Source organism: Lemur catta, chromosome 6 (assembly GCF_020740605.2).
Source record: "Lemur catta isolate mLemCat1 chromosome 6, mLemCat1.pri, whole genome shotgun sequence".
Classification (NCBI taxonomy): Eukaryota; Metazoa; Chordata; class Mammalia; order Primates; family Lemuridae; genus Lemur; species Lemur catta.
This window is the reverse complement of record NC_059133.1, coordinates 4,876,197-4,894,511: the sequence shown is the minus strand read 5'-3', so window position 1 is coordinate 4,894,511 and position 18,315 is coordinate 4,876,197. Positions and strand designations below refer to the sequence as shown.

Below are 18,315 nucleotides of genomic sequence, written 5' to 3'. Positions count from 1 at the left end.
GTGGTGGTCCTAGTGAGAGAGCTCCCAGGCCACCCCAAGGGTAGGTCATGAACTGCCACTGCCCAGGGTGGTCCTAGGCCCAGCATCTTGGTTCCTTCCTCTGTGTTCTTGGCACCGATACCTGGGCTGGGGCCTTTACTTTGACGCATTGACCCAGAGTCAGGTCCTTTGCATGGGTGGGGCTGTGCCGTGGGCTCCCCTCCTCAAGTTCCTCCCCTGGGGCTGACAGTGCTGTCAGGAGAGTGCTGAGGCTCCTTCCGGGTCCCAGAGCCATCGCTGTGGTTGAGCCCATTTTGTATCCTACCCTGTGGAATTGGATGCCACTCCTTTGGCCCCCCACCAGACCCTGCATATACCCTTGCCAGGGCATCTGTTCATTTCCTGTTCTTTTAGCTTTATTTTTATTTCACAAGGAGCATGTGAACACAATCTGGTAGCAAAGCCTCCCTCTGTCTCCTCCCGGTTTCAGCCACGCAGCCCTTCCAGAGGTAATGCTGTTCTTGTTGTGCTGGAGCATGCCCTTGCACTCCTTTTTCTGTGAATTGAGATATATACACATAGAAATATATAATGTTCAATTTTCTGGTTGTATTTTTTATATGAATATCATGCTGTATTTTCTTTTTGAGATGGGGTCTTATTCTGTCACCCAGGCTGGATGGAGTACAGTGGCATCATTGTAGCTCACTGCAGCCTCAAACTCCTGGGCTCCAGTGATCCTCCTGCCTCAACCTCCTGAGTAGCTGGGACGACAGTTGTGCTCCCCTGGGCCCAGCTCGTGCTGTACTGCTTTGCAACCTGCTTTTTAAAAAACCTCAGCACTCTGATCCGTATTGCACTTAATTGTGCATTGAATCCATAGATTGGCTGCTGGCGTGGGAGTGCCCGGACATACCTTTCCTCTTCGGCTGCCTGCAGACTCTCTGCAGTGCGAGGGCAGGGCCTGCCCAGCCCTGTGACACCCCGCCACGGGGCTTTGTCAGATCAGCAGGCTGTGACACCCAAGGCTTGCTGCGACCTCAATAGGACAGGTCTTTAGCTGTAAGCTCTTGATGTGGAATCAGTGCCTCCTGTTGACCTCTGGATTTTTACCTTACTGAAATGCTCACACATTTATTTTAGCCTCTAAACTTATTTCATTTTGGGAAATGGGGTGGAACCTCGTGCCCCAGCAGAGCAAACCCCATAAATCAGACTTCCGAGCTGAGCGATCCTTCTGGATTGGGCGACAGTCACAGCACCCTCATATTCCCCTGGCCCTGTCAGCACAGCTCAGAAACTCACCGTCCGCATAGACATTACGCTGCGTTAAACGTGCATAAACACACTGAGCTGATTACAGCGGGCTGGCGTCCTGCATGACAAGGCTAAGATCCACTCGTCAGGGACAACAAAACAGCTCTGCCACTCGAAAGGTTAAGAGGCTCTTTCTTTTAAGTTTTGCTCCGTGGATGGCTGGAAGTCATTTCATCCTCCCTGTGTCCGGTCAGGAGGAGCAGCTGCTCTCCGTGGAGCTGTTAGCCTTTGCGTGTCTCACCCCGGGCAAGACGGCATCCATCCAATCTGTAGTCACGAGAAACTTGGAGATTGAACGTGGAGGTCATGACCCCCTGGGGAGGGCCAGGCCTCACGTTTCAAGGCCGTTGTGCATGTGACACGCCAGAAATAGCCCAGCCCTGGAGTCAGCTCCGCAGAGCCTCTGCTCACCTTGCCTGTGGATGTCGGGACAGATTGCCCAAGGGCGTCTCCCCCAGCTGTCGAGGCTGATGATGTTTTTATTCTTATTTAGATCTTATTTGGGTCCTATTTTAACTCCACTGAGCTGTGAGATCTTCACATGAAGTACAACTGGTTTTATTTTTGGAAGAACTGCTCTGTTAAGACCTTCATGGCTGATGAATTTAATTATTCCGAAACATTACAGCTTCTGCGAAGAAACCACCCCTCTGGGCGCAGATGGAAGTCGGAAAATTCATAGAAAGCTCTCCTTTCCTGGCAGAGGCCAGGGCAGCTCACTCAGCAGACATGTCTGGGGGCTCCGGCGGCCCCCGCTGCGGCGGAGCTGGTGGTGGGGTTGCGGGGACCTGTGCCTTCCTCCCCTCGCCCCTCCTGGCGGCTCTGAAGCCCACTCGGGTTCTTTGAGTCGGATCAATTGTAACTGGAAGTGGGTGGGGCTTGAAAAGGGCGGCTACGTGTCCCAAATGGAGGCAGCTTTCCTGCCATTCTCAAGTTCTCCTTTTAGACGAGCAGCCGACGAAGAAAGGCCGTTTTTGTTGGCTTTTCTCTTTGATCCTGTTCAGACGAGGCCCTCTGAAGTTTCTCCCCCTGATCTTTTGTTGTCTGTGAAACCCAGGAAGTGCACATATGGTGTAGAAAGTCCCCATAGGTGGCTGAGAGTCTCTGCTGTGCTGAAATGACACACTTACAGAAATGTCAGAAATGGAGTCCACATCGTCCTGGCCGCCCAGGGCCCGTGGCTCGGTCTCCCTGAGGCCTCTGTGTCCTCACCAGGCCACCTGCAGGCCAGCCCGCAGGAGCAGTGCACCCCATCTTTGCAGGGGGTGCGTCACGGTCCCTCGTCCTGTCCCGGTCCCCCTCGTGGAGCTGGAAACCGACGAGCCTTTGTGTTTTCAGATTAATTCTTTCCCTTAAGGTAACCTTGTACTTGAAACCAGCCTGCTTTCAAAGTTGTTTTCCTAATAATGGCAAAAGAAAAAAAAGCTATCTCAAAATCCTTTTTTGGAAAGAACCTGGGTATAAAAAATTAAACAAACAAATAAATGAAACCCTCCAAAGAAAAAGATTTAAAAAAATCAAAGATGGAAACTTTGTGTTTGGCCTGAGGAATAAATGGCAGGCTTTTTATGAGATGCTTTTAGTGTTCAATTCTCTTTCCTCCTTTTTATGTTCTTGTAATTCTAAATCAGAGCGGTGGTTCGTTTTTTTTTTTTTTTTTTTAAACCTTGCGCAGTCTTTGGGTGGAGTGAGGGAGAGAGTGGGCTTTGGAAGCGTGTGTCCATCCATCAACAGACAGGAAAGTTGGCGTCTACCGAGGGTCACGCATGCCCACAACTGTTCCGAGTGCTCATCTCAGGGAAACTTTGGGTCACTCCAAGGTGTATCGGGCCCCATTTCACAGGTGGAAACATGCACGGCTCGTCAGTGGCCGAGTTGGGATTTGAAACCCAGGTTCTAAGCCCTTCCTCGTGCTGTTCCTCAATTATGAAGACCTACTATGTGCAGGAGATGAGTTTTCACTGATTTAGGGGGAAGTCTAGGAAAGAGACAGTTATAGGGCTGAGAGGCTTGAGCTGGGTAGAGGGAATCCTGGTCTGGGAGGGGAGAGCCCAGGAAGGCTTCCTGGAGGAGGTGGCCAGTAAGCTGAGGCTTGAAGATGGGTAGGATTTAGCAGGGTGCAGTGAAGTATGCAAGATCAGGTGTAACTGGGTTTAGTTCCTACTCCAGAGCTCACTGGTGGTGTAGGTCAGGTGGCTTCTAACAGAGTAGGCCCAGCTAGGCCCCAGCCACTCCCGCATAGACTTGTTAGGAGAATAAATGAATGGATGGCATGGGAGGTGCCCCGCACATAGTAGGTGGTCAGGAAACGTTAGTGACCCTCTCCCCCTTTCCCGCTGACGGTCGGGATATGGGTTGGATGTATGCTACACTCCGAGTTGGCAAACTGGTGACCTCTGGCTGGCCCACAGAACTTGAATTATTTGCTCACATTTATGAATTGGGAGATTCCACACAAAACCTGATATTTCCGGCTCTTCTTGGAACCTCAGAAGATCTGGCGAGTGTGGCCCGCACCTCCCACTCTGCTGTCTTGGGCCGAGCGAGGAGTGGCGTCCCCAGAGACAAAGTGGCAAGGGGCACTTGTCCCAGCAGATGCCCTCCCCGTCTCTCTGTCCTTGCTTGGCTCCTGAGCCGCACACCGGCCGCGGAGTGTGGCGCCAAAGGTGAACTCTGGCGCGTTGGAGCGTGTTGGCGTCGCCTCCCTCGTGGCCGGCCGTTGGGTTTTGTGTGGACAAAGGCATTCATCTCAGAACAGCGCAGACACTTAGGAAAACAAGCGAGAGACGGTCTTTCCCCCTTAATCACTGATCTCACGAAATCGAGCCCCAGTCCCTGGGAGCGTTCACACCCTCCGCGCACACCGCCAGCGCCCGGGAACGCGTGCCAGGCCGGCGGATCTCTCTCCGTGACTCAAGACAGCCGGCATTTCGCATCTTTGAAGTGTTTGTCTTTCTGGCAAGTGGACTCGTACTTTAAAAACCAAAACATTCCTGGGATTAACAGAAAGCCACTAAACTGGCACGGGTAGGTCCTCGGGGAGGGAGAAGCTGTGGGCGCAACGGGAGCCCCTCCTTCCAAAAATCAGACGATCCGCGGAAGATGGCAGTCAAGTTTAGCCTGGAAGCTCCCAGTGGAGAGGCTGTGACTTTGTGAAAGTGGCAGGGCCCCGAAGGGCACCTCGTGAACCTTGGTGTGGTTTGGTATCAGCAGCCGCCAGGCCAGGCTTCGGGGACTGCTGGCTCTGATCCGCCACCCATGTGCTTTGCACAGGGTCCCAGAGGCCCTTTTCCCGATTGTTGCCGTCTTTCAAGGCCAGCTCAGTTGCTGGCAGCCTTCCATGCTTCTCCCTGGACCGAGGGACCTCACCCACTTCTCGGTCACTTGTCCCTTGGTTTGTTCCTGTCTTGGGGCCCTATCGCAGAGCCGCCCTCCCACGCACAGGGTGTGCATTCCGGGCCCCCCAGGCACTCAGTAGTCTCCCTTATTCCTCCAAACCCCGTGAGGTGGGTGCTGCTGCCACGCCCACATCATAGATGGGGAAACTAGCCTTAGTGGGGTGAAGGGACTTGCCCAAGGCCACACGCCAGCAAGTGGCAAAGTGAGATTTGGACCACAGCTCTGTGGCCACAGGCCTGTGCACGTCCCGCCAGCCGAGGGGTCTGCCGGGCTGCACCCGCTCCTCCTGTCCCCGGGGTCTCTGCATTGCTCAGGGCGTCGTGCAGAGGAGGCTCCTTCGGGGTTTGCTGTGGCCCAGGAGCCCGGGCAGCTTTTGTGAGCGTTTCCCGTTTATTAAGGTTGCAAAATCCCCGGCCCTGTTTAGTGTCATCTTTGATGTTCAAGAGCGGTGTGGAAATTTCTCTGTTTTTATGTGACCCAATTTCTGTGCTTTGAAAATGCTGTTCCTTTCCTCCTCCCTCTCTGTTTTCGACATCAGACGAGCAGGGCTGCCTCCAAGCATTTCCCCGTCTGCCCGGCTCCCCTCCGCTCCCCCGGGCCCTCTGCCACGGCTCTGACGTCCAGGCCTGTCCAGTATGCCGGTGATGTGCCAGATCTCGGGTCTTTCCGAGAGGAGTCACAGGCTGTGGTGACTCACCTGCGTGTCTCACCTGTGCCGTGAAGCCCACCTGTACACCTTCTGCCTACAGGGAGCCTGGGTCTTTTGTTCTTCCTTGGCTGTCAGCACAACCGTTGCAGACGGCCACGGAACGCACCTCCCTGGGCCTCTTCTAGCCTCTCTACCTGCAGGACGCGGCTCTCCAGGGCAGGGGAGGGCGGCCCCACCTTCTCAGGCCCTGTTGCTGAGGTCCAGGCTTTGCCTTAGCAACCTTGGGCAGATCTGGAAGCCTCTGGAAGCATCCGGAATCTTCGATGTCTTAGTCATGTGTTTCAAAGAGCAGCGAAAACAGACTGGCAGGGCTTGGCTGGCGTTGGGAAGTATTTGGTGAGGGGGAAGAGGTGCAGAATGTATTCTTGGTGCAGAGCATTTTCCCTTGGACTCTTTCTGGGCAACAAGCCTTTTAGGAATGTTTGTTAAATGCTGAAAAAACAGGAGTTTATTTCCCTCCACTTCCACAGCCAACATGTGAGGCTGTCTGTGCTAACCTGGGTTTTCTTTCTTTTTGCTCCACAGTGAGTGACCTGCAGGAAGAGGGCAAAAATGCCATCAACTCGCCGATGTCCCCTGCCTTGGCGGACGTTCGCCCTGAAGACACCCAGCTAGGTAATGCCGGTTTCCCTGACCCCTGCCACGAGACAGTCAAGCTTCCGTGGCTCGAGATGGGTCCTGTTGAGGCTGACAAGGAGCCCGAGAGTTCTGGCCTCCTGATCCGACGCTGGTGGCATCAAGAGTCTGCAGGTCACGTTTAGGGAAGTCCGTAGGGATAAGCAAGTTCTCCCTCGTACACTTCTGTCCCTGTCTGAAAATGTATGTTTTATTGTTACTCAGGTTTGGTGAAGCCACGGTGAGGGGAGACTGACGCTGAAAAGGGAGTGTTGTGCTGCCACGCCCTGCCACGCCACGCAGGGCCGGAGGAAGGAGCGTGGCAAAAGGCTTTATTGTGGTTTTCTCGAGAAGGAGTGGGTGGGGCAGGGTGCGCAGCTCAGGACTGGCCGGTTTGAATTGTCTCCGTGGCTCTGGGCACAGTGGACACGGTGTCTTGAGTTGCCTGGTACCTGGCCCTGGGGTGTGTCCAGCGGGATGTTGGCTTGGAGCGTCAGAGCCCTGAGAGCCCAGTTACAGAGGTGGCTGGGCCCTCTGGAGTGGTTTGCATGTGCAAGGCTCGCTCTTGGGGGGGCGGTTTGCCATCTCCAGGAGTTAGCTGGCTCTGGAGGGGCAGTCGCTCTGGGCCAGCGAGGCCCCGTGATGTCAAAGCATCAGAAAATGAAAAACACGATTAATTCACCTGCCATCTCTGCACCAGCTGGAGCTGCCCAAGGCCTGGGGCTTGCTGGGCAGGCCCTGCCCAGTGGCAAAAGCCCCCACACTCACTGTCTGGTGGTGATGAGGTGACAGCCTAGGCACGTTTTGGGACCCAGTGGATCTGGAAGGCTATTGTGGAACATTCTGCACATTTCCAATCCCTGGTTCAAAGGGAAATCCCGGTTGATCCCTCTCTGGTAGTTTCTGCAAGGCCGGGCCAGCAGGAGCTTGTGGACAGGAAACGCCAGTGCAGTTCAGCCGGCTGGGCTCCCTGAGATCCCGGCGGGGTATCCAGGTGGTTTCTCTCTGCCTGTTGGAAGAGCGCCGCTCTGTGCGTTGCTGCTGTTGTCCAGGCAGACGCTTCCGGGTCACTCTCTGCAAGGGGAAACTGAGGACTCACATGCTCTGGGATGAGCCTGCTTTAGTGCCCGTTTCTCCTCCTTGGCACTGTGGACCCCTGGGGCCATCCTGCACACTGCGGGTTGTCGAGCAGCGTCCCTGGCCTCTGCCCACCAGCTGCCAGTAGCGTTTCCCCACCAGTGGGGACAAACATAGATGTGTCCAGACATTGCCACGAGTCCCCGGGGGTGTGGTCACTCCTGGTTGAGAGTCCTGCTTTAGACCAACAGGAGCCCTAGAAATAGGAGGTTTATCTTAAATGTGACAGGCTGTTACGTTCTCACCATAGACTGAACAGTGTTTGGTGACGCTAAGGCTCGACACAGCATCTGTGTCCTCCGTCACCCATCACGGGCGCCGACCAGGCCTCACCTCTGGGTCAGGCACCCTGTTCTTTGCTGGTGGCCCCGCTGACTGAGGTAGGGCCCCCCAAAGGGCTCACAGTCCTGGGGACACCAGAGCAGGTACACTGAGTGCTGTTCAGTTCTAGGGGTGCCACGGGGATTGGACGTGGGCCTGGAGTCCGTTGGCAGGGAGAGGGAGTTTCCGTCTAGGATCACGAGAGTGCTGGGTTTTCTGCTTCTCAGCCCGTCTCCCGATGATTTGTGAGGGGGTATGGCTGCCCCCAGCATCCCTGCCACCACCAAATGCTAACCTGTGACTCCCTTTTGTCCCTGGCAGAGGAGAATGAGGAGCGCATGATGATCGACCCCACCTCCAAGGAGGACCCCAAGTTCAAGGAGCTGGTCAAGGTGAGGTCTGTCTTGGTTGGAGTGTCCTGTTAGGGCAAGGGCTTGGCCTTGGGGTTCAGGGCTCTCGTGAGCACAGTTACTGCCATGTTAGGAGGGGCCGGGCGTGTGGTTGAAGAGCAGAGGGAGGTCCCAGCCCACAGCACTGAGCACCTTCCATGTGCCCGGCTCGGCCCGGGGCCTCACAAACCCTCTCTTGAGCTCCGCAGGACGGAGCTGGGCAGCCAGGCGTGAATGGCTGGAGTGGCCTGTCACACGCCTGCAGGTGGGGGTGAAACTCCTTCTGGGGCCTGCGGGGTCTGGATGAAGAGGCGAGTGCGGCCCCTCCGGCCACTGCTGCCCAGGAGACCTCTGACGCGGCTGCGTCGGCGCTGGGGGGACGGTCATTTTTGCTGCGTCGGGACGGGCAGGTGCCCCCGAGGCTAGAGGCAGCGGCCGCCTGGTTCCCAGAAGTCGGGGAGCCGTGAGCGGAGGGGCCGGGGGCTCTCCGTTGTCCCTGGAGCAGCGGCTCCCACCTGCCAAGAGGCTTTGTTCACGGTGTTTGTCCCGGTGAGGTTCACGGTACGATCACCTAACAGGGCGAGCAGCTTAGAGGCAGGACATGGTGTTTGGCCCCAGCCGAGACCTATGGATTCTTACCTCTGGGGACGGGGCTCTGGGGGGATGGGGCGGGGGCTGGGGGAACTTGCGAATTGGATGCTGATGTGGATGGTGCCGGGTGCACACTTTGGGAAGAGATGGCCCGTCTGGGTGGTTCAGACAAAACCCCTCCGTCTGAGTTACCGGCGTGGTTCTTGCTGCTTTTCCAAATACCCGTTGAGTGCTGTGGACAGTAATTATCGAAGCTTCTGGATAGATCAGACCCCCTCCCAGTGGTTTCTCATAGGATTTGGTCCAGAGGCAGATGTTTTTAGTGCAAAGTGTGTACAGTGTGCAGGCCTGAGCAGGTCAGGGCACAGACAGCGTGTCTGGTTGTGGCCGTCCCTTGTGGCCTCATCCCAGTTTTGAGACTGGGGAGCTTTGCCGGGAGCCTGGTTGTCCCTTCTTTTCTCTGTCACCTGCTCTTTTTCTTGTCTTGGTTGCCTGTCCTGTCTTCCCCTCTGCGCTGCCCCCTCGACCCCTGCCGCCTCGGGAGTGTCGCTGTTTCAAACTCTGCGAGTGGCCCTCTGCTCCGTGAAACCACCCTGGGCTCTGGCTGAGCCAGGCTTTGGCAATGAGGTCGGTCGTTCAGAAATGGTCTCCGGCATCCGTTGTGTGTGGTGTCGTGCTGGGGTGAAGGTGACTCGGGTCAGCTGGCTGCATTCAAATCCCGGCTCAGACCAAAGTGCGAGAATAACAGCGCCGGCCTTGCGGCATCACCGTGAGGGTCACGCGAGATCTCACACACGCTCCCACGGTAGTGCCGCCGGGCGGGTGTGGGAGCGTGAGTTGAACGGGGTAGACCCCGGAGGGAGATGATGGCTGACCTGCAGTACCAGTTTGGAAATGGGCGCACGTATCCTGTGGGTTTAGGAGCCCGAAAGTCTTACCTGAAAGTCGGTTTTGCTGGTGTTTCTTCCTGCAGTTTCCTCCAGCAGCGACCTGCATTACTTGCGGGTGGACAGCGAGTGCTGCCCAGGCAGCTAGAGGCTTGTAGATGAGATACTTTATGTTGCTAATGATTCTCGATTCTCGAAAGAGGGGATGGCGGTTCCCGTGCCTTCCAGAATGAATGGCACTTGTGGTCAACGAAAGGCCTGAGTGTGGTCTTCGTGCCTGGTTCCTGGCACAGGTTCCTGGTGCACAGCGCCTGGAGCCCTGGGGAATTTCCTGAGTGAGAGGAGCATCTTCTATTTATCATCATGGGCCCTTTCGACGGCACCCGAGTTTATGCCCATGAGACGTGCCAGGGTGCAGGCTGGTCCTAGCAGAACAACCGCAGGATAGAAGGTCAGAGCCCTCAGCACAGCTGCTGACATCTGGGGAGGGCAGCGGGACTGGAGATTGGATTCCCTCATCAGTAGCCAGTAGCCATGTGCCTGTGTCATGAATCTTCCAAGAAAACCCTCAAACAAGGGGGCCCGGAGGGCTCCCAAGTTGGCAAACACATGGGGGTGCAGTGGGGGGGCACACTGCCCACCCCCCGATAGCGTGGATGCTCTGCCTCTCTTCCCGTGAAGCCGTTCCTGAGCGGTGTCCTCATTAATAATAAACTGGTAATCCTAAACATTAGTGAATGCTCTCCTGAGTTCTGTGCGTTCCAGCGAATTGCTGAACCTGCGGTGGGAAGTCCCGATTGTAGTCAGCCGGGCAGAAGCGCAGGCAGCCCGGGGACCCCATTTGCAGTGTCTGCAGTGGGGCTGATTTTGTGGGTCTGAGCTCCTAATTGTGGGGTCTAACTCTGGGTGGTTAGTGTCAGAGTGGAGCTGAATCGTTGGACTTCAGTTGGTGCCAGATGAAGAGAGAATTGCTGTTGGAACGACGCATTCGGTATCAGGAGAAAACCACATACTTCCTTAGTGCGTTGGTCCAGGGCAGGCATGGAGGTGCACGCTTCTCCAAGAACAGATTCCACGTCCCATCTCCCAGGACTCTCCTGGTCTTTAAGTTCTGTTTTCTTGCCGCCTTTCTCTCTGGGGGCGGGGAGGCAGCTGCAGGACAGTGATCCCCTGGGTGGCAGTCGGTGCTCTGGGAGCTGTGCAGGGTGCCCCGCGATGCCCTTGAGCCCCCATCCGCCTGAATCTCCCCCGCCTGTTGCAATAAGGCCACGTCCAGCTGTGATTCTTTTGGAAGCGATTAAAACATAACTGTCATAGCTCTGGGGGACACAGACTGCAGATCCTGATTATAATTCAGAAGGAACTAAAGGGAAAGTAATTTTTTATTCTGGGTAAAGCAAGCTCGTGAGCGTCTGTGATAGAGTGGTGTGCCGAGACCACAATTAATGATGTCCTAGATATTTGCCTGCGGGATTTCAAGTTTGCAAATGAGTATGTCCCTAAAAATAATGCCGGTGCTATCTTTAAAAAGTCCTTTGTGAAGCAGAGGGTTGAGATGGATGGCCTGGGAGGTGCAGTGGCAGGGTGATTTGTGGCATCCAGGGACAAGTTGCTCCTCCTCGGGGCAGCGGTGACGCTGGGTGGTAAATGGCTTTTGCTCCCCAGGGCTGACCGCTGTGGCTTTTTGCCTGGAATGTGACTTTAATCTCTTTCTGTTTGTTATTTCTGTATTTGGGCTTGGACCAGGTTAGAGACCCAGATGTGATTGATTTTGTGGTTTGTTCATAGCAGAACCATTGTCTCCTGTGTGTTTTCCTACAGGACTAAGCTCTGGGCAAGACAGTTCTGGAGCCAAATGTTTGCATGCCCAGGAGACCTTTCTAGAAAGTCTCTAGGTGGTTTTGCAGTTTGTTTGAGTCTCTTCTGAGGGTCTGTTCCTGTTCTAGCTGCTGGGGATGTGGCACATGGCCCTGCTGCCCACCCATGTGGAGCTAACAGTCCAGCCAGGAAGACAGACATGACAAGGGACAAGTGAATATGTGCTCAGATGGCATGAGTGCTTCGAAGACGACTAATGCAGGAAGCAGAGACCCCACCCCCATCCCTCCACCCCCTGGCTGGGGTGGGATGGTCAGGGAGGTGGCATTTGAGCAGAGACCTGCAAGAGCACCCTGTGGTGTGCTCCTGCCTGGCATGTCTAGGACCAGCGAGAAGGGCGGTGTGGCTGGAGCCCAGTGAACAGACAGCAGAGTGGCCAGAGACGTAACTGGAGCGGTGGCAGGCGTGTGCGACGGTGCCCTGGAAGGCACTCCATTTGATGCCCAGTGCAGTGGGGACCAGCTCTTCTGGTGGCCTTGGCAGGATGAGGTGGCTCAGCTCCCGTGTCCTCCCACGGGCACCCTCCACATGTGTGTCCTTCCCAGCACAACATCTGCAACCCCTGCAACGTCCTGCCTTGGGCAGAGATGGGGTCTGAGTTCCTTAGGGTGGTACCTGGCATACAGTAGATGTTGCTAGGTAGATTCAGTCAGAAAAGGGCTTTTGACATGCAGAGAACCCCGGTGACCGTCATGCCAGCGTCTGTGTGGAGCTCTGTCGTGGATGAGGACGGCAGCCAGCTCACCTCACCAAATCCTCCCTCAGCCCTGCACGGTCCCAACCAACACCTGCATCCTAGAGATTAACTTTTTTGATAACAGCTTTATTGAGATGGAATTCACATACCGTACGATTCAACGTACAGTTGAATGGCTATTAGCACGTGCACAGTGGTGTTCAGCCATCACCGCAATCCGTTTAAGAACATGCTCGTCACCCCACAAGGAGATCCTGTGCCCGGTAGAAGTCAGTCCCTGTTCTTCCCTCTCCCTGGCCCCTGGCGACCACTGATGTGTCTTCTGTCTCCGTGGATTCGCCTGTTTTAGGTATGTCGCACAAGTGGAATCACACACTCGGTGGCCTTTGTGACCGGCTTCTTTCCCTTAGCACACGTTTTCAAGGGTCATCCGTATTTTCGTGTGTATCATGCCAAACATCCTTTTTATAGCAGCATCCTTCTTATGGCCGGGTAACATTTCATTGTACGGACAGACCACGTTTGGTTTACCCACTCATCCATTGATGGATATTTGTGCCGTTTCTACTTTTTTGGCTATTATGGTGAACACTACTGTTGTGAACATTTGTGTATGTTTTTGTGTGGACATGTATGTTCGATTCTCTTTGGTATATACCTGGGAGTGGAACTGCTGGGTCACGCGGTTACTCTACGTTTGACCTTCGAGGGACTGCCAGCTGTCTTCCTCAGTGGCTGCACGGTTTCCGTTCCCACCAGCAATGTAGGGGATTCCGGTTTCTTCACATGCTTGGCAGCACTTGTTACTGTGCATCCTTTTCATTGTTGCCGCCCTAGGGGGCGTGAAGTGGTGTCTCATTGTGGTTTTGAGCTGCATTTTCCTAACGATTAGTGAGGAGCATCTTTTCATGTGCTTTTTTGCCATTTGTTAATCTTCTTTGGAGAAATGTCTGTTCAGATCTTTTGCCCATTTTTAATTGGGCTGTTTTTGTGTTTTTATTATTGAGTTGTAAGATATTTTATATGTTCTAGACATAAGTGCCTTAACGGGTGTATGATTTGCAGACCTAAATGTAAGAACGAAACTCTAAAACCCTCAGCAAACGTGCAGGTAGGTCTTTGTGACCTCGGATTAGGTAATGGTTTCTTAGATATGACACCCGAAGCACAAGCAACAAAAGAAAAAATAGGTAAGTTGCACTTGATCAAAATTAAAGACAACTGTGCCTCAGAAGATACTATCAAGAAAGTGAAAAGACCGTGCACAGAGTGGGAGAGAAAACTTTTGCAAGTCAATTCCCATCTTCCACCTCGCTGTGCCGCCGGGTCCCAGGTTGTCACTGTTGCCTGTTTCTCCGTGGGCTCAGGGTCCAGCCTCCTGCTCTGCTAGTGCCCAGGACAGTGGTCCTGCTTCCTTCCCAGAAAAGGAGCTGTTAGAGACGCCCACGGAACACCTGAGCAGAAGGATCGTCCGGAAGTTTCTGGGTTAGCGATGGCACTGGATGTCGTGGGAGGGCATGAGCTGGCCTCAGGGGAGAGTGGAGCCAGGGTAGGCATTGTCCAGGGCGAGGGCTCAGGAACGTGCCCTGTGAAGGTGGGGGGACGTCAGGAGGATACCCCAGAGGAGATGGCAGGGGGTCAGAGGGGAGGGCGGGAGCCGCAGCGTGGTGGTCTGTGGGCCATGGGGGGAGAGTGCCTGGAGGGGAGGGGGCCGTGCGCTTGGCGCTGAGGGGGAGTCCAGTGCGGCCGGGACTCCAGGCCAGCTCTCTCCCCAGAGAGCCAGAGCCGGGGCACGGTGGCCCGCGCTGCCCTCCTGAGCCTTCGGAGATGGCGTTCGCAGAACCAGAGCACCAGAGGCTGTGCACCTCTGTCCTCCCCCAAACCCTCCCTTTATTTATTTCTGCTTCTGTTCTTTGTGGGATTGTGTGTCAGATTTAATATTTTTGAGTTATTGGAAAATAAAATATACCTGGCAGAAATGTGCCGTGCGGCCAGTTTTGCAGGTTGCCGCTGTTTCGGAGAGCAACAGAGAACGACATACTCTGGACTTGTGCCCTTTTGTTCATGTCTGAGACGGCCGCAAACTGCCATTTCTCAGCGGTCACTGGGACCAGTTAGATGGTTTTATTAGTTTCGCTTGTGCGGGAAGATGGGGACTCCGTGTCACTGACGAAGTGCGCACAGGCCTCCGTTTCGTTCTGTGGGGCCGACGTGTGGGCGCGGGATGGGCCAAGTGGAATTGGCGGGTGGGAAGCCTGTCTCCGTAGACACCCCCACGGTGGCTGCAGTCGCTTCTGCCAGAGTGCAGCGCCCTGAGCCGAGTGGGGAGACGGTTGGGAAGAGTCTGCAGAGGAAGGACGGCTGGCAGGAAGGCTGCGGACCTGCGTTCACGCGGGAACCCGAATGTGCATGTTCGTGGCAGCACCGTCCGCAATAGCTAGAACGTGGTGGGGTCCCTTTCCTACGGCTTAAGGCCCGGGGGGATCCAGGCCTGGCGGGGGATCGTGTGTGGCCCAGTGTTACTGTCTCGGGGCCGTGGGGGGGCAGCGCTATCAACATTTGCACATCTGACCTCTTTCCCACGGCAAGGCGAGCAGGCAAGCTCCCTTCACTGGCGGTGTCCCCCTTGCCCGGGTTCCCAGCTGGGAAGAGGCTCAGCCTCACCAAAGCAACGGCCTCTGCCAGGGCTCCCCTGGGAATTCCCTGGGACGTCCCGGCAGCCCGGGCTGGGTGGAAGGGCTCAGCGCGCCTGCGCCCTCCCCTCCCGCCCCTGGCCCTGGCTCTCCAGGCCACTGTCCGGTGGCCTCTGTGGCGCTGGGCAGGGCTCCCTGCCGCACTTGCTCTGGTCCTTGCCCGTCTGCGAGGCACTGGCAGAGCGTGGCGGTAACGCCCTCCTCTCGCGCAGGTTCTCCTGGACTGGGTCAACGACGTGCTGGTGGAGGAGAGGATCATCGTGAAGCAGCTGGAGGAGGACCTGTACGACGGCCAGGTGCTGCAGAAGCTCCTGGGTGAGTCTGTCCCACCCCGGCCCCTTGCAGAGGGCCCCGGGCGGGACCACAGGATTCTGTACGGCAGCCTCGGCCACACGGCTGGGAGTAGACTTGGAGCTGCAGCACACGCCTCCCTGGTGGCGTCCCCGGGTCCCGGGCTGTGGCTTCATTGCATGTCTGGGGTGTTCACAGGGCACCTGCCCTGGGGCTGCAGTAGGTCACGACAGCTTCCAGAGCTGCTGGCAGCTCCTGCCCTGCGGGTGCTCGTGCGCTGGGGGAGCACGGGGATGGGGCACAGCAGGGAGGGGTCCCCCCCAGGCAGCAGCTCTCCCACCCTCCCCGACCCCTGGCCTGGTGCCTTCCCCTGTGAGCGCCCTGTCTCAGGACGGGAGGCACCGGGAGCGGAGCAGGTCCCCAGCAGATGTTTTGTGAGTGAACGTGTCACCAAATAGATCGTAGCTCATTATTCCTCACTAGGGGCGGGTACTTTATCGTCTGCATTTGCCGGCTTAGGCCGGTGTAGTTGTCTTCCGGAGACTGGTTGATGAATAGCTTGATGGGTAGATGCACTGGTTATCTATTCATCCCGTGTTCCATGAATGCCAAGTGCTGGGCGCTAGGGCTTCACCCACCTGGGAAACACGTCTTCCCCGTCTCCATGAACCTGCAGTCCGTCTGAGGAGACAAACTTCTGAGTAATGACAGTTACTGTCCGGTTCAGCTGTGATTAGGGCCTTGAGGGATGCTACAGGTTCTGACACGAGAACGCCCGACCCGGCCTGGGCAGCCTCGCTGGCTCCTGTGGAAGGAGGAAGTGTCGCCCGGCAAGGACAGAAGAGCAGCGTTCACGGATGCACGATGAAAATAATTTTAGCATTAACATCCGCTGACGGGTAGTGGGTTCTCACTGTTCCTAGCACTGTTGGGGATTGTCATGTCTAATTGTCACGATGGCCCTGGGGACCCAGGGTCTCCTAGTTAATGGTGGGGCGGCCTGACCCCAGAGCCCAGCTCCTGAGCGCTGCGGTGGGTCCCTGTCTCTCACCTGTTCAGGGGCTCCCCAGGTACAGGCCCTGTGTGGGACCCCCAGCTGCCTTATCACAGCTGGGCTCACAGCAGCCCTGAGAGTGGGCTGAGTGGTCACTTGTCCCCCAAATGCCTTTTGCTTCGACCCAGGACACAGCCACGTATTACGTTTGTCATATTCTTTTTGACTTCTTTCATCTGGAACCCCCAGCCCCTTCTCTCTCTCTCTCTCTTGTTCTTTCTGTCTTCTGTGACATTTCAAAGGCTCCAAGCCTCTGTTGAACATCCTACGATCTGGATTTGTCTGATAATCTACTCGCGATTAGATTCTGGGCAGACGTTCTTGGTGAGAATGTTCCAGAGCTGCTGACATGTTCTCCCTGGCACATCACGTCAGGAGGATGCTGGGCTGTTACCGGCGAGCTGCAGGTTTGACCGCTGGGTCCAGGTGGTGGCCAGCGGCTCTCTCCACAGTAAAGGTGCTTCTTTCCTTTGTGGAGAATGAGTGGTCTCCAGAGGGGAGGCTTTGAGACCAGGGGGACGTCCTGCTCACCCACAGTGCTCGCCCCTGATGTTGCCATCTAATGGCTGATTGTCCCCTGGATCAGTTATGGCACTGGGGGTTGCAAAACAGTGATCACTGCCTATTTATCACGCCTTGCCTGCGTGTTAATCAACATTCGCGTCTGTAAATAAGAGCTTTCCCTCTCCCTGTTCCGTTTATTTCTTGAACATCCTTATGGACTAATAGATGCTTTTATTTAAAAAGGGGAATGGTAATGAGACACCAAAATCTGGGCCCTGCGGGTCATTGTTGCCACTGGGGTGTCATTGCTTCTAGGCTCTTTCAGTCTGGAGAGCTGGGAAGTGCATTTCTTTAGGAAAAACCTGTGAGTTCACACGACACCTCTAATGCCAGTTCAGCTCCGCAAGTGTCTTCCTTCCCTTCTGCCATCCTGTGTTCTGATCTATAGTGAGAGCCTTGGCTCCAAAAATACATTTACTATTTATTCTATCTGACAACACACACACTAGTTCTAGAATCGCTGTACCAATGCCTCTGTCCACCACTAATGTGCTGGTACGAGATTTCTTTGCTGTTAGTTTTTGTCTGTAAAATATAACCACTAAGTGGACATATAGTTGCAGTTCTGTGCTCAGAAGTTATCTGAATTAATTACTTCTTTTTTGAGTGGTCGTTCGTGTCATGAGTTTGATGTACAGTTGGATTGTTTGTGTCTGTGTTGAGTTTTGTGGTCTACTTTTTCATTTAATATTTTTAATTTAATTTTATTTAATTATTATTAGTTTTCAAAGTATAAAGCACTTACATGGTTCAAATGCCAAAACTATAAAAATGGTATATCTCGAGAGGTCTCATTGCTGTCTCTTCCTCCTACACACCCCAGGTAACCATTTTTCAGTGGATTCTGATTTTTGTCTTTCTTGTGTTTCTCTGCAAAAATATGCATACACACATAAACTTATTTCCTTCTTTCTTACACAAAAGGTGCATGTTCCATATAATCTTTTATGCACCTTGCTTGTTTCACCTGATAATATGATCTGGGACTCCTTTCACAGAGAGATCATCTTTGTTTTTCTTCATGGCTGCATGGTATTCCGCCCAGTCTCTTCTGGGTGGGCGTTTACGTCATGTCTAGTGTTTTTCTAGTACCAGTAATGTGGTAGTGAGTAACCTTGCGCAAATGCTGAAGAGACTACAGTTGTTGATCCGGAGTCTGACGAGTCTGCCCTGAGCTGTCCACCTGTGGAGGGAGGACTCCTCGGTTCCTTCACCTCCGGCCTCCCCAGGTGTGTTGCTCCGGAGTTGGTCTTTCTGTAGCCATTTCCTCTTTCCTGGACTGCTCCCATCAATGCGCGAACATGCTGTGATTAAAAAAAAAAGGAGCCTCTCTCCTACGACACTCCTGCCTCTTGGTGTGGCTGAAATGTGTTGACCGTTAGACCCCTGGGGGCTGCTGGTGGCCCAGAGAGCAGTTCGGTGCAGTGGTGGGGTAGCATCCTAATCAGGGGGCTCCAGAGAGTGGACCGCGTCTTTGGGGCACGAGATTTAGACGGGGAGAGCAAGGAGGAGAGTGAGCCGCGGTGCGGGCGGCTCCTTTCTGTGTCCCTCACCTGGGGCCGTCTGGGCCCCCGACTGACACACGGCGTGTCGGGCACTTAGCACGGGGCCCGGCACAGGCCTCTGGTCCATAAGAGTTTAAAAGAGAGAGACAAATAAATGCAAAGTAAGAGTGAGGCTGTTGAGTGTCTGTCTCCTTGCCGGTCCCCAGAGTCCCCCCGGGTGACTGGCACCTGGTTGAGTATATGTTGATTTCGTGAATGAAAAAGCCCTGCAGTTTGATTACTCGTAAAG

General features: G+C 54.8%; 1 protein-coding gene across 2 annotated transcripts in view; it reads left to right on the top strand.

Annotated features, from left to right (window-relative positions):
* The window catches only part of PARVB (parvin beta), a 90,403-nt gene that overhangs the window by 36,406 nt on the left and 35,682 nt on the right, over positions 1-18,315 (top strand). For both annotated transcript variants that reach the window (XM_045552828.1, XM_045552830.1), the window contains exons 2-4: positions 5,930-6,019; positions 7,799-7,869; positions 14,825-14,927. In XM_045552828.1, coding sequence (XP_045408784.1) covers positions 5,930-6,019; positions 7,799-7,869; positions 14,825-14,927 — 264 coding nt within the window. The remainder of the gene's footprint in view (positions 1-5,929; positions 6,020-7,798; positions 7,870-14,824; positions 14,928-18,315) is intronic.